The 24,487-nt window shown below is 41.9% G+C and overlaps 1 protein-coding gene across 8 annotated transcripts in view; it reads left to right on the top strand.

The window, feature by feature from the left end:
* The window catches only part of ATG7 (autophagy related 7), a 228,897-nt gene that overhangs the window by 122,421 nt on the left and 81,989 nt on the right, over positions 1-24,487 (top strand). The window contains exon 18 of one of the 8 annotated variants that reach the window (XM_029917415.1): positions 12,627-13,091. The exons of the other annotated variants lie outside the window; for them this stretch is intronic. Coding sequence (XP_029773275.1) covers positions 12,627-12,632 — 6 coding nt within the window. The 3' untranslated portion in view covers positions 12,633-13,091. Of the gene's footprint in view, positions 1-12,626; positions 13,092-24,487 lie in introns of those variants that run through there. 8 annotated transcript variants of the gene reach the window in all.

Below are 24,487 nucleotides of genomic sequence, written 5' to 3'. Positions count from 1 at the left end.
TCTTAAAGGATGAGTAGAGTATTTTTAAAAATAAAAATGGGTAAGGATGGAGCACCTGGGTGGCTCAATCAGTTGAGCGTCTAACTTTAGCTCAGGTCATGATCTTGCAGTTTGTGGGTTCAAACCCCATTTTGGGCTCATGGCTGTCAACCTGTCAGCACAGAGCCTGCTTTGGATCCTTGGTCCACCCTTTTTTGCCCCTCCTCCACTTTTGTTCTCCCCAAAATAAACAAGTACTTAAAAATAAAATAAAATAAAATAAAATAAAAAAAGAGTAGAGAAAGAGGAGTGAAGTAGGGGAGGGCATTCTAGGCTGAATAAAGATCTCAGCAGCTAAGAGTCATTAGTGTGTTACTCAGAATCATGAGCATGTAGTTGGAGCCAGAATTATCTGAAATCAGATAAGGTGTTCTTTTTTAAATAACAGCCTTATTGAGTTGTAATTCATATCCCATGAAATTTACCTTTTAAAAAGGTGTACAATTCAATGGTTTTTAGTGTATTCACAGAGTTGTTGTGCCACTTACTACTAAGTTTAGAGCATTTTCATCACCCAAAAACAAACTCTGTACTCATTAAGCAGTGCCTCCTCATGCCCCCATCCTTCCAGACCTGGCAACACTACTATACTTTTCTGTCTCCGTGGATTTGCTTATTATTCTTGACATGTCATGTAAATGAAATCAAACACTATGGGGCCTTTGTGTCTGCTGTCTTTAACTTAGCTTGATGTTTTCAAGGCTCATCCATGTTGTTGCAAGATAATTCTTTTTTCATTAAAGAAAGAAAAGTTTTGATGCTATTAAACAATCCCCTATCCTTTTAACACCTGTTGTCTAGCTTCCCAAAAATAGACCCTTTATGAAGGAAGAATGCAAAGCTGATCCTACTTGAGACTACAAATCCCTTTCATTTCACAAAAGGGAGCACAGAAATACGGATTAGAAGATATAGTCAAGACAGATTGACCCAGATTTAGTGAGATTGGCTAATGCAACCCAATTTTTGCACCCACTTTTCTTCTATCATCAAATAGCCCCAGATGAATGCTATTATTTTAGTCTGGGTTACTAGGGTAATCATAGTGTTGTTGGGATTGAGATTAACAGATCACCAATTTGTTTTCTCTTGGAGAAGGGGTTGAAGTGCAGGGTATAGAGTGGGCACTGGAGAGTGGTGATGGGGACGTAGGGTGGACAGATCAGACTTGCAAAGATGAGGTTTGTTTGGGGGTAACGGTGATTTTGAGACAATGGAATAAGTGAGTGGAAATGACTGAATAGTATTAAAGTTATGATGGTGTTAGATCTTGGAGGAAAAAAGGAAGACTGGGATGCAACAGAAATGTTAAAATGAGAAATATGTGTGGTAGATTAATTTTATCTTGAGTTGCAACTTTAAAAATACTCCCCTTGGGGTGCCTGGGTGGCTCAGTCGGTTAAGCGTCCGGCTTCAGCTGAGGTCGTGATCTCACGGTTGGTGGGTTCGAGCCCCGCGTCGGGCTCTGTGCTGACAGCTCATAGCCTGGAGCCTGTCTTTGGATCCTGTGTTTCCCTCTCTCTCTGACCTTCCCCTGCTCATGCTGTCTCTCTCTCAAAAATGAATAAAAACATTTAAAAAAATTTAAAAAAAAACCTCCCCTTATACATGTTTTTGCAGTGTTATGTTTTCTAATAAAGGGGTCTTGGACAGAGACCTATGTCCTTTGTCTGTAGCCCATCTAGCTTCCAAATTATAGTTACATTCTACCGATGAGGTATTAGAAGACTCCATGGAGGAAAGCCCTCCACTCAACTTTTTCCCCTCTTAACATGTTGCCATCCAAATAAGGAATTTTGTGTAAAGTTCTCATCTTTTAAAAAATATGTATATATAGGTTTTTAAAATTAAAATCCAAGTTAATTAACATATAGTGTAATAATGGCTTCATGAGTAGGATTTAGTGATTCATCACTTACATATAACACCCAGTGCTCATCCCAACAAGTGTCCTCCTTAGTGCCCATCACTCATGTAGCCCATCCCCCCCACCCAGCACTCCTCCAGCAGCCCTAAGTTTGTTCTTTGTGTTTTAGAGTCTATTATAGTTTGCCTCCCATTCTGTTTTTATCTTATTTTTCCTTCCCTTCCCCTAGGTTCATCTGTTTTATTTCTTAAATTTCACATATTAGTGAAACCATATGGTGTTTGCCTTTCTCTGACTTACTTTGCTTAGCATAGTTCCATCCACGTTATTGCAAATGGCAGGATTTCATTCTTTTTGATCACTGAGTAATATTCCATTGCATGTATGTATGTATATATACATACATACACATATATACATATGTATACCTCTACGTACACACTACACCTTCTTTGTCCATTCATCAGTTGATGGACATTTGGATTTGTCCATAATTTGGCTATTGTTGATAGTGCTGCTATAAACAGTGGAGTGCATGTACCCTTCGAATCAGTATTTTTTGTGTGCTTTGGATAAATACCTAGTAGTGCAATTGCTGGGTCATAGGGTAGCTGTATTTTTAATTTTTTTAGGAATTTCCATACTCTTTCAGAGTGGCTGTACAACTTTGCATTCCCACCAATAGTGCAAAAGTGTTATCCTTTCTCCTCATCCTTGCCAATATCTGTCATTCCCTGAGTTGTTAATATTACCATTCTGACAGGGGTGATGTGGTATCTCACCATGGTTTTGATTTGTATTTCCCTGGTGGTGAGTGATGTTGAAAAGATACATCTTGGGGCGCCTGGGTGGCTCAGTCGGTTAAGCCTCCAACTTCGGCTCGGGTCAGATCTCACGTTCGTGGGTTCGAGCCCCCTTCAGGCTCTGTGCTGACAGCCAGCTCAGAGCCTGGAGCCTGCTTCTGGTTCTGTGTCTCCTTCTCTCTCTGACCCTCCCCCTCTCATGCTCTGTCTCTCTCTGTATCAAAAAACTAAATAAAACATTTTAATAAAAAAAATTAAAAAAGAAAAGATAAGATACATCTTTTCAAGTGTCTGTTGGCCATCTGGATGTCTTCTTTCAAAAAGTATATGTTCATGTCTTTTGCCCATTTCTCCACTGGATTACTTGTTTTTTGGATGTTGAGTTTGATAAGCTCTGTATAGATTTTGGATACTAACCCTTTATTGGATATATCATTTGCAAATATGTGAGGTTCTGATCTTTACTTTCAGGAGCCTTTTTGAGAATGGATTTGAATACTTGGAGAATGATCCCAGTTCCCTATTTCTCATCCTTATCTGTTACCCTAGTTGGAACGAAAGGAAATGGCCTTAAAATTGATGAAACACAAGATAGATGTCTAAGTCATGAAGCTGTTGAAGTGCTTACCAAATGGTTTTAAAATTGCTGAATTTGTTGGAAAACGGCTCAGTCTAAATCAAACATGCAAATGACTTAGCCATCTTTTCATAAAATTTGCTGTGATTTATCTTCTGTGGAAAATGCCAAATAATTTTCAAATCTGGTCCAAGTAGAGAGAAAAGACTGATTCATAAGAGAATTAATAAAGCAAGCTATATCCTTGAAAAAATTCAAATACCAAAATTCTACACCCCAATTTCTCTGAAACACTTGATTCTCATTTTTGAAGGTTTGCAAGTTCTGTGATTCCAGGATTAATTGTAGGCTATGTTTTCTTCCTTTGCCTTAACTGTATCATCAGTATTTGATGGTGTGTCATGCAGTTATGATTTCAGGAATGTAGTTACAGCACTTCATTAAGATAATTTGCATGTTTATCAAGTGTTTGCTAGGCAAAACTATTTCTGCAGAATCAGATTAATGAATGAACGTTAAAAAAAATAAACTTCAATGCCAACTATAACATAAGATGTAAAATCATGAAAAGACTGGCAGAAATAAACAAGGCTGAGCTAAAGGGTTGATTCTGAATTAAAATTCAGATTCTGACTCATCTACTACAGAATTCAGAATTCTAGAAAATAAAGTGCCCATTTCTCTCATAGCGGGAAAGTCATATGAAAAACATTATAATCATGTGATATGACCTCATTGGCATGACAATTTACTATTCAGCAAAGTAAATAACACAATTAACAAGTGTTTCTGCTGGGCCTTTTACACTTACACTGAGTTTTTGGCCTCTCCCCCTCACAGATGGTTTTGATTTGGTTCCTGTGGAATATTTTTTTTTGTTTTGTATTCAGCAACAGTCAGATATTTATATACAGCTTCATCAAGAGACTCTGATGACAAATATGCCTTTGGAGGCCAGTAGAAGCTGTGGGAAACCCCCGTGTCAGCACTTAGACCTGTTTCCAATGGAGAGGAATCACTGTGGAGACTGACCTAGCCTGCTCATGAATCCACTTCTCTTTTCCCAAAGCCTTCTGCAAGCCCACTTCCAACCCACACTGGCCCATCCTGAAACTGTATTTTGCCTGGATTTTTCCTTATGTAGCAATCCCTCGAGACACAGCCTTGGCCTTCTCTCCTAATTTGAAGGGGAAAGGCAGAAACAGCAGGCAGAAAGCCATTTAATTCTTAGATTGGAGACTAGAGCCTAGTTTTTGAAATACGGCTTGGCAGCATCCCTTCAGAACTCATTTTATAAAATGAATCCCTTTTATTTGCTCTCAGAGTTGTCTACATGGGTTTGAGATGTTTAGATAAGTTGGTGTTGGGGAAGGATCCAGTTGGAGGATAAATAATGAAGCTTGGGCACAATCCCTACCTACCCTTCCAAAGAGCAGTCTTGGATGGTACAATGCACTTGGAGGTCTACAGGAGAGAGAAGAAGGGAATCATACATGCTAAAAGCAGGGTTAAAACAGGTAACATTAAGTAAGAGATAGAACATGGTAACTGTGTCCTTCTTAAATCTTAGTCCTTGTTCTGCGAGTGTTCTCTAGAGTACAGGAGTGAATAACTTCCGTGTTTTGTACGTCAGCTTCCCCACTTAAAATTAAGGGATTGTACCATTTGTGAAATCCTTTCAGCTCAAATAATTCAGTGGTTTTGATTCAAATATAGCTGGTATGACCAAGAAGTAAAAAGATGGCCAATTTTTATGTCAGAATGTTTTAAAATGTATCAAAATGATTACTTTTTATGGTTTTTACAATTATTCTCTGGTATCTATCCTATCTGGATTGTCATTGCTAAAAACATCCTTTGTTGTGTTCTTTTGAGATTTAGATCTACTTTGATCTACCCTTCCAGGTGACATGTCTCCAGCTATCACCTGGGCCTCCTGGTCTGACTGAGGCAGCTTCATAGCCAACCAGCCCAGAGCAGTGGGTTCCTTCTCACCCTTCTGTGGGGGTGCCCAGTGCCTGACGCTTTTGAGGAGGTAGAAATGGGACTGTGAAGGCTATTTTCAATATTTTGTAAAGCCAAACAGAAATAAAACATTTAAGACATGAGGTTACATTTATCAAACAAACTATCACGCTAGTTTTTCTGAATTCTGTTGTCTCAAGAGTGGAATGGAATACTGGTTAGCCTGATCCAGTCAGAAGTTCCTGTTGACAGCTATGCACATCTTTGAATTATAAAAAAAAATAATAATAAGATAAAGTAGTGCATTTTGTTGGGTAGGAGGGGTTTTTCAAGATGTAGTCTGAAAGAGAATAAGGGTTAGGAAGAGGAAGGCCATTGGCCCTGACCTCGTGACTGCACCAGCCATAGAGGGTCCCGGCGAGATGTGCCTGCAGTGTGCCCTGTGACCATTATTCCAGGGGCTGTGTTTTTACAGCTGACCCTTCTCATTTGCAAACACAACAACTGCTATGTTGAATTTGGGGGGTTTCCATGTTTTGATACTGTAAAATTAAATTGCTTTTTGGTTCTGAAATTCTTAGTTTTGATCTGTCTTGCTTTGCCATTAGCTGTAGGAGGGCAAGGAGGGAAGGGAAGTGAGAGATTCTAAGGTGTATATTGTGTTAAAACTAAATATTCTTTGTGTTTAATCATGGCTTCTGTCAACAAATGTTGACTCCTTGTCAGGTTCATGGTGGTGGAGGGATACAAAGAATGCATACATGCCAGGCCTCGAGGAGGCTGACAAAGCATAGTTAAGGCAGTGGAGCAGACGAGTAAGTGAGTCTGCAGGGCAATAGGTATACACAGAGATGTAGGATGTGGTAAGGCCTGCAAGATTTCAGGAGCGTCGGATGCAGAGAGGGCTCCTGGCAAGAGTTAGATTTTGAACTGGTCCTTAAAGGTGAGCACTGCAAGTGTAGCACAGGAGAAGGATAGAAGGCATTCCAGAATGGCCCATTGCTTGGGAGCATCTGAGATCTCTGATAAAGAGTGCCAAGAGACACATAGCAACTGCTGTTGACTATGCTATCTGCATTTTTCATGGAGCTTTTGTACCTAGACTTCTGGGGCTACATCAGTCTTAGGAGGTGGACATTACATTTTACAGCTCAGAGAAGTGAATTGATTTGCTAAGTTGACTGGACACTTAAACTTAACTGTGCTCAGTGTTCATCTACATCTTGAGGTTTACGCTATGCTTCGTATGCTGAGAGCAGACAGGAAGAGGCGGATGTGTACTGCCCTACAGGGAGTGCCTCTGCTCTCACGCCGAGCAGTCAAAATGCAATTTTGCTTTTTGTCTGTTTCCTTCCAACTGTATTCTTGAATAGCATGATATCCTTCAGTGTCCCATCCTGGAGCCTGGTCAGCCAACCCAACTGTACTTTCTTCTTCTTCAGCTGTCTTTAGGAACAGACTGGCATCTTAAAAGTGGTGGGAATGAGGTTTTATTCGTTCACAATTCCATCTCCGGACTTAACCAATGGGAAAAGGGCAGTTAAGAAACACCTTGTTTCCTCCTGGCCTTTTCTTTTTCCTAAATTATAAAGAGGAATTAAGAGCTTGCAACCATCTGGTTAAAAAAGACAAAATCATTGCGTTTCTAATTAAAAGTACAGTAAACTGTGGTACGTTGGGGTGTGTTTAATTATGCTACTAAACTTAAGGTCTTATGTCTACCTTAGGCTATGCCTAATTGTGCTTAGCATTTTATTAGAAGGAAACAAACTTACTTTGAAAGAGATTTTTAAGATCTTTCATTTTCATAAAGGACACACATGTAACACTGATGATACACTTTGTCAAACTTCCAGTTCTAAGCACTGAATTGATGTTTTAAAACGCCAGTTCTTGGGGCACCTGGATGGTTCAGCTGGTTGAGCATCTAACTTCGGCTCAGGTCGCAATCTCACAGTTTATGCATTCAAGCCCCCCTGTCAGACTCTGTGCTCACAGCTTGGAGCCTGGTTTGGATTTGGATTCTGTGTCTCTCTCTCTCTCTGTGTCTCAACCCTACTTGCATGCTCTTGCTCTCTCTCTTTCTCAAAAATAAATAAACATTAAAAATGTTTTTTTTTTAAAAACCACCAGTTCAGCACCAACTCTTTAGAGAAAACTATTTCAAGTTTCTAACTCAAATACTTATTGGTTTATTTATACTCTGTTCCCTCCTTCCCCTCTCTCTTTCCCTCAGTGATGACCAGTGGAAATAAAACTTGATACTTTAATACCATGAAAACTAGGTTGAAATGGTATTAAGCCTAGCTCCCTTCAGCCCTTAGTGACATTGGCCTAGAAACAGAATATTCTCATGGAAAGGAAATAAAGGCTTTGAGTCTTGAAAAGTAGGGATTTGTTCCTGACTTCCTCTTGCCTGGGCTTTGTGTATAAAATGGGATATAATACCTACCCTACAAAATTGCCATTATAATGCGCTCTGAAATCTTAGAAGAATAATGTAAACATTGGTTCTTGTAAGCAAAGGGCAAATGAACCAAGTGAAAAACTGTCATAGTTTTTAAAATTTTTTCTAAATATAGCATTAGATCTCTGGACATAAATGTCTTGAATTAAACTTTAAACAATCATTAATGCTTAAAATAATTTTGTTAAATGGATTTTGAGTGTCAGAGAGATTAGCAATAGATAGTACTGTTGTAGAAGAACCTATGGAAAACGGCTTCATTCTAGTCCAGGTATAATTTTGTTAAATGGATTTTGAGTGTCAGAGAGATTAGCAATAGATAGTATTGTTGTAGAAGAACCTATGGAAAACAGCTTCATTCTAGTTTCTAGTTCAGGTATAAGAATACACATTAACTTCAATTGCAAGCTTTCAGTTAATCGTGATCTTTAAAAGACCATTCTTACCTATTCTGAAATGAACTCCTCAAAAGGACAGTTGAACAGCTGTGTCTCTGTGTACCCGCTTACGTTCTCTGCATCTCTCTTGTGCGTACTTCCGTCCCACTGCCCTGTCCTGTCCCCACTCCAGACTGGGTGGAGCTAGTCCTTCTGGTCAAGCCCTCTTTCCTTCCCTTCAGGGTCTGCCTGTTAATCCTGCTGGCTCTTCTAATTCAAGTACCAGACTCTTGTGAGAAGGGGTTTCTGACTCTTTCCTTCTCACTGAGGCAGAGGTACGGATGAGATTCTGCAAATGAAAACCCAAATGCACCATGCACATTTGGGGCAGTTTGTGTTATTACTTGTGAGCAAAGGAATAACTTGATCCCAACCACACTTTAGGAAAACACAAATGGCAAAGATCAAGAGATTTCCCTCCTGCTTCTTTCTTTTATATCTTGATGTTTTCAGATGAGCTATCACATAAGCCAGAAAGCTTATACATATGATACAGGAGGATAACTATCATATTAACACTCAGACCAAAAAACATAGCATTTCCGTTCACTCCTCTCATGTTTGGCTTCCTGGATCATAACCTTCCAGGTAAATAACCTACCAACTCTTGAGAGAGTTATTTCCCTGCTTTTCTTTACAGTTTCAGTCAGGTGTATGAACAGCATAATTCACTTTGCCTGACTTTAAACTTGATATATAGAAGTAAGCCCTATACAATCTTTTGTGTCTTGCTTCTTTTGCTCAACATTAGGAAGGTTACTCATGTTGTGTGCATCTGAAGTTTGTTCCTTTTCATTGCTGTATAGTATTCTATAGTTTACTTAGGCTGCAGTTTACCTGTTCTTCTGTAGATGGATACCTGTCACCCTTCCAGTTTGGGACTATAATAAAGAGTGTGGGTTGGAGCGTTACTGTAATGCAACATTTCTCTGGGTCAGTGTTCCTCACCCTTTTTTTTTTTTTAATTCTGCTTTATCACTTCCCCTAAAGAGAAAACCTGACTAAATTAGTTAATCCTAGAGAATAGGATTTTATTAGGTAGAGTTGAACTTGGGAGGGCCACAGGCCATTGTAATAGCCAAGATTTTTCACCTATCAAATATCAAATTTTGCTTTTTTGTGGGAATAATATTATCCCCCTTGAAAATGCTTGCTTTCTAGGCTATATAATTCAGATCATAATTGTCGGGTCATGGAAAATGTGAATCTTCAACATTATTAGATCACGGCAAACTTTCAGAACAATTGTACAAATTACAGTGATTACTAGTAGTATGTGGGAGTTTGAGTGGCTGCATATCCTGGTACAGTCATATTTAAAAACTTGTGCCAATCTGTTAGGTGTATAACAATATTACAATATGCTTTTTAAAAAGTTTATTTATTTTGAGAGAGAGTGAGAGTGGAAGATGGGCAGAGAGAGGGGCAGAAAGAATCTAGCAAACTCCACAAAGAATTTAGCAATCTCCACACTCAGTGCAGAGCCCAACACAGGACTCGACTTCATGACTGTGAGATCATGACCTGAGCCAAAATCAGAAGTCAGTTCCTCAACTGACTGAGCCACCAAGGCTCATTATGCTTTTTTTTTTTTTACATTGTAGTTTCCTGATTATCAGTGACATTAAACAGCTTATTTTATTACTTATTTGGATTCTTCTTATCTGATGGTTTCTCTTTTTCAACTCTAAAATTTCTTGTATGTTCCACATATATAGCCCCTATTTAAAGAAAACACACTAGGATGACCTGATTATTCACTTGAAAAATTACTGGGGCCCAAAGACCTGTGTTATAATTCTAGATCAGGTGTTTGTCTTAGAGCCCCATATCTCTCAAACTTAGTGTCCTCATATACTACAAAAAGGTACTGGCTTAGGGAGGGGGGTGGTTCTCAACCCTGGCTGCCTCTTAGTATTGTATTTTCAAAAAAAAAAAATCAATGTTTAGAGCATGCTAGAAAGAAAGTCTGATCCAGTTGGATTAGGATTTCTATATCCCTCCCAACCTAACATTCAGTGATATTGATAGAATATGTCCTGCACACCTATGTTCCATGCTTTGAATCATCCTCTTTGTGTGTATCTTAAATTAGGTATGCCAGGGGACTATTTCTCTGTAGGACTATTATTTGTTTTCGTAAATGAGTTATAAAGAAGAGGAGTCTCCTTAACTTAGTCCACAGAGGAAAGGTGATGTCAGCAATGAAAAAAAAATTTTCATAGCTGATTTACTTTGAGCACTCAAAGGGTTTTCTTTCATTGACACCTGTCAGGACAAAACATGCATCCAAAGACCATGCTAGGAAATTATCAATGAGCCTTAGAATGAGGCATATGTCAGATTTTGGTGTCTGGGCCAAGTACAGCCTGATAAGGCTGAACTCATGAGTTCCTGGCATTTGGCTTTTTACTATAAGATTCTACCCCATTGCCAGAAGCCGGATTTTCAATTCCATTTAGACAAAGGGCCGCTCAGGCCCAGAACCAAGGCACAAAGTGAACTAGCTGTGCTCCAGAAAGAGTTAGTTAAAACCACCACTCTCCTGGATGGCACTGTAGGTTCGTGATTATTGGGGCTGGCGAGGGGTACTATGAGAGAGAATTATACCATTCCATGTACCTCTGTGTGTTTTCCTAAGTCCCCAGAATGAAAAGTTTTTAAGAAACCACTCTTCTGGTATTGAGTCAGCCGTGCTTTCTTGTGCTTACCTGCCTCTCATCACATAGGTGATGGCATGTGATCTATATCTGATGCTTGTGTGGCACTTGTATTTTTCAGAGTTTACTTGCACTCACTCAGTTGGTCATCATAGCAGCCATTTTCAGGGAAAAGCCTTTTGTAGTCATCTGGCCCCTGGTTATGATGGCAGAAACCAAAAGCTCTAACTGGCATTACCATAAATAAGTTTGGAACGAGGCCATGGAGTCTTGGCCCCAGGGACTGAACATAGAGGGGTGGAATGTCACAACCACTTTGTCTTTCTTGATCATCTTTGCCCCAGCATTTTCTCACATTGCAGACAGGTTCTCTTTCTTTCCCGTTCAGCAAAAAACACAGCCTCAGGCAGTTCCAAAATCTCATTCTTCCTTTAGGAGCTTCTTCCTTGGTGGCTCTGAAAGGAAAACTCCGGGACACACATGATTGACCAGGCCTGAATCACATGCCTCCTCTGGACCACTTGCTGGAGACAGGGCTGGGCTGCCATGATCGGCCAGCTTGGGCCACAGGCAGGGGTTGGTGACTGGCAGCCCCCTCAGAATCACGTGGTTAGGGTGAGAGGGGCATGCGCCCCTCTGAAGAGCTGATGTGGGTTGATGGGTGCTGGGCAGAGAGATGTCCATTCTAAGTCCATTCTATTCTTAAGTCCCATGTGTGACTTACTCTGCTTTTTCAATTTACTTCATCTCCTCACCTAATCACAGGTACCATTAAGAGCTCTTTATTCATTGGGACGCCTCGCTAGCTTAGTTGGAGTTGGCACACAACTCTTAATCTTCGGGTCGTGAGTTCAAGCCCCACACTGGGTGGAAAGATTACTCAATAAATAAATAAACTTTAAAAAAAGAAAGAAAAAGAGTTCTTTATTCACTGAGTGCTTAGCAAACTAGCTGTTTAATCTCCCTCACAACCAGCCTCCAAAGGGAGAAAGAATGTTTTCCCAGAATGAAGCCTAGGGGTTCTCCTTTCCTATAGGACACAAATGTCTAATTCTAGGTCAAAACTCAGCTATCCCTTCTCCCAAGCTCCCACACCATGGTGAGGCCACACCTCTTCGGGTGGGGAAGGGATGTGCTCTGGCGGCCTCTGCTGACCCGGTGTGGGCAGGGGAGCTGATGCCAGGGGCCAGTGTGTGGCCTCTTCCTTCCATCCAGACAGTGATGGTCAGTGACAGAGTCACTGCCTTCAAGACATGGGCCTTTGGTCTCCTCTGCAGTTTCAAAACTTACTTACCATGTTGATAAACCCGGATCTGTAATTAGGAACATAAACGACACAATACAGGCCTCACACAAATGAACAGTTGTGGGGTATTATGGGCCCCTGTGGATTATTTGACTGAGGAACAGGAGGGGGGAAGGCTGGTTGCTGTTGAACAAATTGCTACCAGATGGAGATTTCAATAAACACCACACTGTTGTTCTCTTGCCCGAAGGTGCTATGAATTTCTTGAGGCAACAGAGCAATCAGTAAACTGAGGAGTGTTCCATCATGAGTGGAGCCTCCTAGTGTTCCCTGGTCCTGGGTGTTTGTCCACAAAAGGTAAGGCAGACCCAGGGGCCTCTCTCCCCTCCCTGACATTTTACAGGAGAGTTAAATACCTAAAATCCAGCAACCAGATCCTGTAGAACGTAAAAGAAGCCTGGAAACTGTGGTTGGAATGTCACAAAAAGAAAGTGTTGTGGTTGGGGGGAGGGAGATGTTCTAAGAGAAGAAGGGTCAGTTTTTCTTACAGATGTTACTTGTATAGCCATAGGGTGAACCTGCCTCGGTTAGTGAACGTGTGAGAGCCCGCCTGTGCCACACACTGAAGAAAGAACTTCGCCGAACTTTCCTTCTCTTCACTGGACTTACAGATGAGAGGCACAAGGGCATTCAAACAGTAGTTACAATAAAAAACGGCCCTCAGTGTCCTGTGGAGGGGTCCTGTGTGAACTTGCAGCTTGGAAGGAACTTGCCCATCTTCACCGACTGTTGCCGTGGGTTGGCCAGTGTGTGAGCCTGAGAATTTGAGACCAGAAGGTTCCAGAGCTTTCATGCTACTTGGCTACAGCTTGAAGGGAATGGAAAGGGGAGAAAGAGAGATGGAGACTGAGAGAGGGAGGGAGAGGGAATGTGATTGATCTTAGTTTAGTATACTAACAAATTTCTCATGTCTCGCAGGCTAGAGTCAGTTCCCTGAGCCTTCTCTGGGTCCTGGCTCTGTAATAAAACGTTCTGCACCAAATGTATGGTTGGCCCAAAACCAACATGTATGTTCACATCACTACGTGGTTCTCTGATCCTCTCAAGAAGTTAGATGTTCAACTTCTTGAGGGCAAGGACCACCTTTCCTCCTATTGTTATCGACTAACAGCTGCTTTGCACATAAGGTCTACATGGGTGAAATGCCAAAAAAGAAAAGCCAGTTTCACATGAGCTACTGAGATAGCATTTTTAAAATTTGAATTGTGTGTGGGAGCTTGAGGGGGGCACAGGAGCTAGTTGGAAGTCCTGGGCTTGAAGTTAGTCCAGCAGCATCAAGTTTGTATTTGACCCTCAGTTGACAAATCTCTGCCTAGACTTGAGCTGCGGGGACTCCCTGTCTCACAGGGTGGTCTGTCTTCTTTGGACAGTGATGACATGATGGCTGACTTCTGAGGACTTGCTGTGCTCCAGATGTCATGCTAAACATTTACTCGGATTATCTCATTTATTTTTCACAAACCCATTATTTTATAGATGAGGAAATTGATGTGCATGCAGGCTATGTTATTCAAGTTCATGTAGCTAGTAAGTATCAGAGCCAAGTAGTTTGGCTCCAGAACCTGAGTTCGTAACTACTTCTTTGAGGTGCCTTTATTCGTTGGGCCTCCCGATAGCTGGTTGACTTCCTCCTCTAAATGGCAGGCCTTTATAAGTTCGGCCATGCTTCTCACGTTGTCCACACTTCTGTCCTACAGATTTGTGCTTGGGTAAGTCGTCATGGTCTGTGGGCCCTGCCTTTCAAGTCAGAAATTGGGTTTTGCCAGAACATGAAGATCTCAGGGTCTAATTCCCAGCAGGTAATCCCCTAAGAGATTGATGTGTGAGTGAGGCTATTGAATTTGTTTGTTCTACCACTCCCCATACACACTGGGAGACAGTTGTTGATCAGAAAATTTTATTATTGCCCCACTGGAGCTGTGACACCCCAAGTCCTACAGGGGTCTCCTGCCCACCTTGCTAATTTCTGGACAGCAGTGGAGACAGTAACAAATTTTTGCACGAATTCTGAGACCATTCCAAGAAACTCCACATGGACCCTGTTACCATCTATAAGTAATCTTATAGAGTTACATAGGTTGTATTTTTTTTTTTTTTTTTACTATATCTCCTGAGATCACTCCTTTGTCACTTTGACTGCAGGTAGAAATTCCCAGTCTCTTCAACTGGTTTTCTGTAGTCTCTTGAGATGACTAACTTCCACACATGTCTAATGTCCTTCAGGGCATATTCATTCTTACTCATTCCATTCTGCAAGCTTAACCTTATTTTCAAGATCTTCAGAGAGACCTCAGTATATCCCCCTTCTGATATGCTAAGTACAGTTTTTATCACATAGGAAAATCCTAAATACCTTTTTAGGAACCTGAGGAAAAATATTCCTTTGATGTGTGTGTGTGTGTGTGTGTGTGTGTGTGTGAATTCCAGTACAGTTAGCATGTACTATTAGTTTCAGGTGTATAATATAGTGACTCGGCAGTACCATACATCACCTTTTGCTCAGCACCACAAGTGCCCTCCTTAATTCCTGTCACCTATTTAATCCTGCTCCCACCCCCTCGTAACCATCCATTTTTTTCTCTGTTCCTTTGATTTTAATGGAAAGAAGAAGACAAGCTGGGTGCATTTAAAAACAACCCAAGGCTTCTGAGTCTTTAACCAAAGACAGAATCTTTTGAAAACGGTAGGTCAGGTATAGGCGCTTGATCAAACAGGAGTAAAGGTAGACATTTGTAGGTCTGATCAGCACATGAGATGGAGCACTGAGTAGCATCTAGCCAATAGAGTTGAACCCAAAGGGAATGATGAGCCTTTAGGCCTGAGTATCCCACTGGTACAAAGGGCCTCTGCCAGCTAATTGGCATGTGGCTGTTGTGCCCAAGAGGAAACAATGAGAATTCTGCACGCAGCAAGTGTTCTTTGTTGGATCGTGGGTAACTGGAAGGCAGGCAGTAGATTTTACTTAAGTCTGTGATTGCAGCACCTAGAGTGAGAGCTTATCCATAGAAAATACAATAAAAGGTCTTTTTAAAAAAATAAATGATATTCGATTTATTTTAAAATATCCAGAATAGGAAAATCTATAGAGACATGAATTAGATTGGTAGTTGCCAGGACTTTGCAGTGAGGGGTGGGGGGTGACTTAGGGGTGAGAGGAGAGTTCGGGGAAATTAGGATAATAACTGCTAATAGATAATAGGTTTCTTTTGCGGATGATGAAATGTTCTGGAATTATATCATGATAATGGTTGCACAACTCTTTGAATATGCAAAAAATCACTGAATTGCATACTTTAAACAGTCAAATTATATGTTATGTGAATTATTTATCAATAAATTTCATTTAAAAGTGAATGAGAAGGTGAAACATTAAAAAAGCCCACTAGACATCAAGCATACTATGGTAGGGAAAAGAAGGGGCATTCTGAAAAGCAAATTACTTCATGCCAATTATATCTACAGCTCGAGTCCTTTGGAGTTAGCCCTTGAGGACTGGAGAACCAGTTGACTAGCTTACATTTACATAACCAGTTAACTTGTTTACATAGGCTTGAGATCCATAATAAAGAGCATTTAAAAATTGAGTCGCCTCAGAGTTGAGAATTTGTTGAGATTGGGGGACTGAGGTTTACTGGGTAAAGTCAAAGAGCTGAGCACTTTTCTGAAAAAGCAAGTATTGCAAATATTAGTGTTTAGACCCATTCTGTTGAGTATTTTTTTTTATGCACAGAAATCTCCAAGTTACCAATAATATTCCACAGTCCACCAGCATTCAGTAAGCACCTACTCTGTGCCAGCTGGCTACACATGGGAGGCCCACTTCTTGTGCATGAAGAGCGCCTGGTGTCTGGGCCCTGCAGGCACAGTTTCATTCTGGTAGGGGACAGGCCCACTGACTGCTGAACTAAGCAGTCTGGTAAAACCCAGAAAGGATATTGCAAACAGCACCTCCTTTCTTACCAAGCACGGAGTGTCTGCAGCTCTGTCCACCATGCCCAAAGAGAGCCACCCTCCAAAGGGAAGATTCACTGTACAGTGGGAGGAGGGGTGGTCAGTGTGATGTGGAGGGGGCTGCGAGGTCGCTGGGTTCCCGAGGAAGAGCAGAGGGAGTCATGGGCCTTCTTGCCATGGGGCCTGTGCACTCGATGTCCCTGGAGTGCGGAAAGTCCTGTCCACAGCTTTATTAACTTTTTTTCCACCTAGAAACAAGCCAAGAAGTTTCAAAGTAATCCAGAGTCATCTTCACAAAAGATAATACCAGAAAACTCTGAGGGATAAAAAGATACGCTTGCTAAAAACACTGTTTCCCAGCTTTGGCTGGCCCTCGGAGCCAACAAAAGCACAGCCTCATCAGTATTTAATGAGAGAGGGGGAACAGCTAGAAAGGGGTGGAGAAGTAGACAGAAGGAGGCTATTTAAACGGCCCTAAAGTGCTGCAGCTGTTTTGGCTAATTTTTCTCATTTCAGTGATGTTCCAAGCTCTTTGTCTTCTCTGTGGGGTGAATTCATTTGTCTCTCTCATGACTCATCCTGCCCACAAATAATCTCTCTTGGAGTAGCCCTTATGAAAATAGACAATTCACATTGCATTGTGTGAATTGGCAGTTGTGTGTCCCTTCCCTGGGTGGGCCGCGCTGCGTCTGCTCTGCATACGTCCACACATGTCAGGACTTCTAAGGTCTAGCACACCCTCGGTGTGCTCCGTGACAGGGAGGCACAGACGGAGACATCTGGACTCACAGATCGAGGCAGGCAAGGAAGGCTGCAGACAGCAGTCCCTGGTCAGCTGACTACCCCCTCCTAAAGGTTTCTAGATTTCATAAATGTTCCTCTCCACACAAGGATTTTGTAGGAATTATCTGAAAAAGTAAACATTGGAGGAAATGCTGTGTAAATAGACATTACTGTCATTTAAACCTGGATCTTGCACATGGAGCTTTTTCCTTTTAGGTAGTATTTTCTTTACTCTCTAGCCAGCAGATCTGACCAACCAGCAGTTTTCGTTAAGATTTCCCTAGGGAGACTGAGCTCTTTAAAGTAGAGAGTATGATGGGTTCCTTTTTTGCTGCCTAGCACAATTTCCTCTTCCCTAATGATCATCTGGATTTTATTCTGAGGGACCATCTAGGTGCTTTTCTGGTGGAGTTGGCTCCCTGTTTGGCTCAGGGTTGGAGCATGTAACTATGGCCCAAGTCAGTCAATACATCATATTTCCCTGGCCATGATGATTGGTGCAGAAATGAGCATCTGACCCAGTCATTACCAATGAGATCGCAGGAGCCTTTGGCTTGGAGGCTGGGGCCTGGGCTTGGAGCTTTGCCAGTGTGAGCTTGGGTTGGGGCGGCTCTCTAGTGGTTTTGAGTGGAGATCAGCTTGAGCCTGGAGACCGCACATGGAAGAGAGGCGAGTCTTGCTGAGGATGGAGAGGGCAAGGACAAGGATGGTCATGGCGTGACCCTCTAAGCCCTCGGCCAGCTGCTCTGCAAGCACCATTATCCTGGTCTTTCTAGGCATCTGAGCCAGGAAGTTCCTGTTTGGCTTGAGTTAATCAGGATCCTTTTGTCCTTCTTTGCTGTCCCGTGCATGAGTTTTAACTCATTCAGGGGCAGCGTTTCACTCATACAGAGTGCCTGGCATGTAGAGGAAGCTCAGTATGTATTTATTTAAGCACAAATTTTCTTTCAGTTGAACAGATGTTTACTGAACACTTAGGAGGAACAAATGTGTTGTTCTGGATCATGTAGGACTGCACTTTCCAAATGGCAGCCACCAGCCACATGTGGCTCTTTAAATTTAAATTAATGATGATTAGGGGCGCCCAGGTGGTTCAGTTGGTTAAGTGTCTGACTTCAGCTCAAGTCATGATCTCACGGTTTGTGAGTTCAAGCCCTGTGTTGGGCTCACTACTCTCAGCACAGAGCCAGCTTCGGAGCCTCTGTCTCTCATCTCTTTCTGCCCCAAACCCCACCTCTCAAAAATAAACAAACATTTAAAAAATTAAAAAATAGGGGCACCTGGGTGGCTCAATCAGTTGAGCATCCGACATTGATTCGGATCATGATCTCATGGCTAATGGGTTTGAGCCTCTCATCAGCCTCTGTGCTGACAGCTCAGAGCCCCGAGCCTGCTTCAGAGTCTCTGTCTCTCTGTCTCTGTCTCTCTCTGTCTCTCTCTCTCTCTCTCTCTCTCTGTTCCTCCCCCACTCATGCTTTGTTTCTCTCTCTCAAGAACAACCAAACATTTTTAAAAATGACAAAGTTAAAACTTCTGTTCCTAAATCACACTATCCGCACTGAGAGTGCTGCGTGCTCCTTTCCTGGTCAGTGCAGATACAGAACATTTCCATTGTGGCAGAAATGTACATCATTGGGCAGCACTACCGTAGAGAATACAAGCATACAGAAGACTCAGACCGTGCTTTCCTGAAACTATATGTTTGCAGATGTTTGTTTTGAAATGTTCAATACACAACATACATAACAACAGTCTGACCTATTGAGAAGAGTGATTTATGAAAGATCAGCTTTCTTTCTCTCATGTCTAATTATGTATAAATTCTAATGCAATAGTGTAATGAAGAATGACCATATAGAGCCACTCATTATACAAAATGAGGTATGCATAAATTTCTTTCACACAAAAGGAACTAGCATTTACTGGACCTGAAAACCAAAGGTACTTAAAATACTCTGTTAACTTTTGGAGACTTTTCAGGAATTAAGTCACTGGTTTTTAAGCGCAATGTCACTTGAGTGGTAAAGTCCAAACATTTCTCACAGAACTCATTCCTTCTCTTGACCCAGTAAGACTTGCACATGCCAAACCATATGGACAGTGAGGCTAAAATAGCCTGGTCCACAGTAATCAGTGTCTGGCGGGTGGCTTCCCGACACCTGGTGATTGTCCTCTGCTCTCGGATGTCCCACACCCAGTTCTTCACCACTGTCGTCCTCAGAGTAGGGTGTCTGAAGCATGCATATTCTGACTTCTGCAGTACTCACTTCGAAGAGATGTGGAAGTGGCTCTCCAGAGTTGTTGACTGGGCGGTGTGGGGGGGAGCGGTTGACGATTTGTCCTAACTGCTGTGGGAGAGACTGACAGCTTGTCTGCACGCTGTTAGCCATTAACCTGGAAGCTAGCGCTCATGGGCGGAGCTGAATGGATTCTGCCCTCACCAAGGGCTGTTGTCTGCCCCTCTGATTTCATCCATTGGTCACCACCGTATCTTCAGCCTCATGTCTTTAGTTCCCCCACTGAAGGCTCCCTCCTCAACCAAACTAGTTTACTCAAAGTCCTAGAGCATCTCTGTCCTTTGGCTTGTGTTCCTTATCTATCCACCCTACCTCCAGTTAAGGATTTCTCCTCAAAACTTAAATACCTCTTTCCATCCAAGCCAGAAATTCTTTATCCTTCCTTTGAGACTCTGCAGCATTGTCTGTACTATTGTGGTTTTTTTGATAACAGCTTTATTGAGATGTAATTCACGTATCACACAATTCACCCTTAAAAAATAACAGTTCAGTGTTTTTTTAATATATTCAGAGTTGCACAACTGTCACCATGATCTATATAGAATATTTTCTTTTTTAAAAAGTGTTTTTTTAATGTTTGTTTATTTTTGAGAGGCAGAGCCTGAGCAGGGAAAGTGCAGAGAGAGAGGGAGACACAGAATCTAAAGTAGGCTCCAGGCTCTGAGCTGTCAGCATAGAGCCTGATGTGAGGCTCAAACCCACAGACCGTGAGATGATGCCCAGAGTTGAAGTCAGCTGCTTAACCAACTGAGCCACGCAGGCGCTCCCAGAATATGTTCATCACCCCACAACAAAAAGCCCTGTACTCTTCAGTAGTCAGCCCTCGTTCCCTTCATGCTCCCTCACTCCTTCCTCCCTCCCGGCCCTAGGCAATGAACTAAGCTACTTTCTGTGTCTATAGACTTGCCCTTTCTTGAACATGTCATGTAAATGAAATCCTATGATATGCAGTCTTCTGTGACTGGCTTCCTCCACTCAGCATAATGTTTTCAAGGATCACCCCTGTTGTAGCATGTGTCAGTCCTTCATTCCTCTTTAAGTCAAGTAATATTCCATTATATGGATGGACCACATTTTGTTGAGCCATTCATCACTTGATGGGCATCTGGGTTATTTCCATTTGGGCACTATTAGGAACAAGTATGCTATGAACATTTGTGTACAAGTTGTTATGTGACCATACATTTTCACATCTCTTGGTTATATACCTAGGAGTAAAATTGCCGCGTTATATGGTAACTCTGGTTTGTACCTTTTTGGGGGGCACCATGATAGATTCTGATACTTAAGTCCTATGGTATTTACCTTATCATTATTACATCTTGCCTCCCTTAGGAAATTTAACCCTTCAAGAGAAGGAAAAAAGCCTTATTTTTTCTTTGCTTTTTACTCTACCCAGTACCTACCATCATGTTTACCTAACAACAACAACAACAACAACATGGTCACTGTTAGGACATGAAAATGTAATGGAAAGGAGTAGAGACTTATGACTGTCTTCCTTGTTTGAGCCTAATTTATGTCACCCTTTTCTGTGACTGCTACATCTGTATTCTTTCCTAAAGCATTTGATCTTCCAGAGGCCCAGGTATTGGAGGTGAATTACCTGCAGATGCAGGTGATCAGCATACAACACCCCAAAGGTCTGCACATTTTGAGGGAATGTACTTTGGGGCACAGAAGGTAGCTTCCAACCTCTCTCCTTGCAGACAGCACTGTGTACTGTTCTCTGCTGCTGATAAAGGTCAACTTTTATGGGGTAAGAATGTACCTCCAGGAACCAGGGCTTCACAAGGTCTCTCTACTCCTATCGCCAATAATTAAAACATTTAAAGACATGATAAAAACCATTAAAAGGGAAAGACATCTTCCTGTTTTTTTCTCCCTTGATCAAACCCTAAGAAAAAAACTTTAACAATGGAGAACATGAGGCGCCTGGCTGGCTCAGTCTGTTAAGCATCTGACTTCGGCTCAGGTCATGATCTCCCAATTTGTGGATTCAAGCCCCACCTTGGGCTCTGTGCTGACAGCTCACAGCCTGGAGCCTACTTCCAATTCTGTGTTTCCCTCTTTCTCTGCCCTTCCCCTGCTCATGATCTGTCTCTCAAAAATAAATAAATGTAAAAAAAAAAACAATAAAGGAGAAGAAGGGTGCCAAGTTTATCAAACAGAAGCCCTGCATCTTTCCTTGGGTCCACCATGAGAGGGTAAGATTGGAAGTGTATTTCCCCAAACTTTTGCCAGCAGGAAGACCTAACCTAGAGCGCATTGTTGGCACCTGGTTCTCTTCTCGGTTGGTGGAATCGCTGGGTGTGTTAAGCAGCTGCTCTGGAGCTGGTGGGGCAGAAACACTGCCTGGTTGTGTAGCAGCAGGTCGCAAATGTGAGGGACTATCGATGGAAGTGGAAGGCTGCACTTCCCAATCTGGAAGGGAAAGTGCGCATCAAAGAGAAATGGATCTCATTGGGACCTAATTGGTCTTTCATGAGCCATTGTGAAGAGTTCTTCCAGTGCCTGTAAGAATTGATCTCTACCAGGAAGTTAAGTCAGTGCTAAATGAATGAATGAGTTTACCTTCTTCTGCTCTTGTCAGTGGGGGGACTCACAATGAGGACTTCCAGTGTCATGGCATTGAATAAACACATAGTAACTATACAAGTCCAGAGATGACAGATAAATTTAATTTGTGTGCCCCTCTTATCAGTTGCTCATAGCCACATGGAAGGCTATGTTGGGAAGGATTTTTGAGGCCAATTTCAGGCTCAGCAGGAAATATGGTTATATATTGAATTAGTGGTGTCTGTAGTAAATATCTAAGAGATTACGAAGTAGCGTGTGTGTTGAATAGTTGCCCTACACCTTCACCTCCTCGGTAACACTCTAGTCTCAGAACCTGGCATGTGGGAAGTCAGCAGTAGGGATGTACTGGTAGAACAAGTGATTTGATTTCCTAGTTTCGAGTTGACCCATAATTCTCAGTAAATGATGCATGTTAAATGCCTTAACAGTAAGGAATTTTTTGCAACAGGGATATTTCCCAGAGAACTTGGGTTTGCATGGAGCTCTTGCCTTGATGTTTTCAAAACAGCTTCCCATTTTGCTACAATGTAATAATACGTTTCAAGAGGTTTCCATTTAAAGTGGCTACTCACAACAAATTTCCTCATTTTCTTTTTCAGTGGTCTAGAGAGGCATCTTGGTATTTTAAAAAGAATACCAGCCTAGAATTCAGATTTGGGTTTTACTTACAGCTCAGCCATGAACACACTATGTAACCATAAGCTAGTCACTTCACTCTGGGTCTTAGCGCCCTCCAAAACATTAGAGAATTGAAGTCAGTGAGCTCTTTGATTCTGTGAGTCAGGATAGAAGATGAAGAAGAAAGTGAGTTTCAACCAGATAATCTTAATGTCTTCAGTCTAGCTGATTTGCTTTTCTGATTTAGCTTTATTTTTCATCCTAAGGGCAATGATCTTAGGGTAAGGAGGGGGAATGACATGTTTAACGATATCACTACAGTGAAGTGTCAACATAATGAAAGCCTTTTCTGATATCTCTGCAGAATGTTACATGAGATTTGCCCTATATTCCAGGAAGATTATGGTGCACATGTTGCATAAAAATATAGTGTATCATCTCAGACAAATGTCTTGGCTGACATTCACCAAACAAATAAATGTTGTCATATTTATGTATATCCTGCCTGATTCAGAAAAAAGATTTAAGAAAGTTATGTTCAATACCATAGAAATAATTAAGCTTAAAACCTTTAGAATGAGAAAAAGGACAAGAGCCAAGTTTTTTCTTGTTGTGGTGGTTGTTGTTTAAGTCATTATTTTAGGAAACTTAAACTAAAGAAACCTTCCACAGTTGAACATGAAATGTAACTTCATGGTTCCTGGCAGTCAAAGCAGAGAAGGAGGCAATGGGCTACCTTGTTCTCCTTGTCTGACAATAGCCAGTGTAATTGGCTTTGGAGAAAAAAGGAAGATGCAAGCACAATTTGTCATCCTTCCATGCTTGTTCTAACAGCCTCTTATCAAAGCAATAGCTATCAGTTGATAAAGAAACTACTGAAATGTGAACAAGAGTGCCAACATAGACCAAGCCTTATTTTCCTGGTTGTTTGGTGGACTGCAGCCAGGCCACGTGTTTAGTACCTGGTGCGTACTTGCCAGATGCTGGACGAAGTACCGTACCTGTGTTATATGTGAAATTCGTACAGTAGCCCTGTGAGTTAGGAACAGTGCTTTGAGGTCTGCGAGCTTAACCACTGCAGCACACTGCCTCTGCCACGTCTGGAATCACACGGAGACCCAGCTCATCACCAGGTACACAGCTCCGCTCCCCAGGGATGAGGTCTCAGCTCAGAAAGTTTCACTGACAGTAGCAACCAGTTACAAAGGAGGTGGCTACTGTGCTTCATAACTGCTCTGCTCCTTGAGTTAACTGGTCCTTTTACACAGTTTTAAGGTGGCATCTTGAATTCTGAAGAATAGCGTAGGCTCTATCCATCTCATTGTTGGAGTGAAGAGCATCATACACCAGCCATGTGTCTTCTCCTTGCCAGACATCAGTCATGCTCAGTCAGCCGGTTCCGGCAGGTGGGGGTGGGGGCTGGGGGGCTGCCTAGAAAACTGTCTAGAAGGGTTCGCGGGCCTGGTTCATACGTGATGAGAGGGAGGTTCGTGACTGAGTAGTCACATCTGCTGTGTCTTTGCCGTCCATGGTCTAGTTCAGGATCGGAGGTTCCCCTTGAACTGCATGGCTTCTGAGGTTATTTTTTCTTCAAGAGGAGAACAGGATGTAGTGATTCACATAATTCATTAATTCATTCTACAGAAATGTGTTGAGCCCTGCTTTGTACAAGACATGTATTAGAAAGATGAATAAGTCAAAGTTTCTATCTCCACAAATTTTATTCCAACCAGAGACCCCATAAATTGTAATAATTTCTATACAGTGAGATAATGAGCATTCTTAAAAAGTACTTTGGGAGCACAAGGGCAAGAGATGCTGTCTGTGCCTGGGAAGGACGGGCAGGCTTCCCAGAGAAGGTGCCACTTAGTCCAAATCCTGACTCAGTCCAGGTGTATGGAGCCTGTACGAGAGTGTGTTTTGAGAGCCACCTGGCATCACCAGTGTCCCCCGTTGTTTTTGTAACTATCATATTCAGAATACATACAACACCTCCATTAGTAAGGCATTTCTTTTGAGTCTCAATGCAGTGGAACATCCAGGGAGAGAGGATGAAACTAATCCATCAGGTTGGGTCAGTATTTTACAAGTACAGCTCTGAGTACGACCTTTGGGTAAGATAAAGCCAGGGAAATAG

The sequence above is a fragment of the Suricata suricatta genome, chromosome 12, assembly GCF_006229205.1.
Source record: "Suricata suricatta isolate VVHF042 chromosome 12, meerkat_22Aug2017_6uvM2_HiC, whole genome shotgun sequence".
Classification (NCBI taxonomy): Eukaryota; Metazoa; Chordata; class Mammalia; order Carnivora; family Herpestidae; genus Suricata; species Suricata suricatta.
The sequence above is the reverse complement of the archived record's forward strand: the minus strand, read 5'-3'. Positions and strand labels throughout refer to the sequence as shown.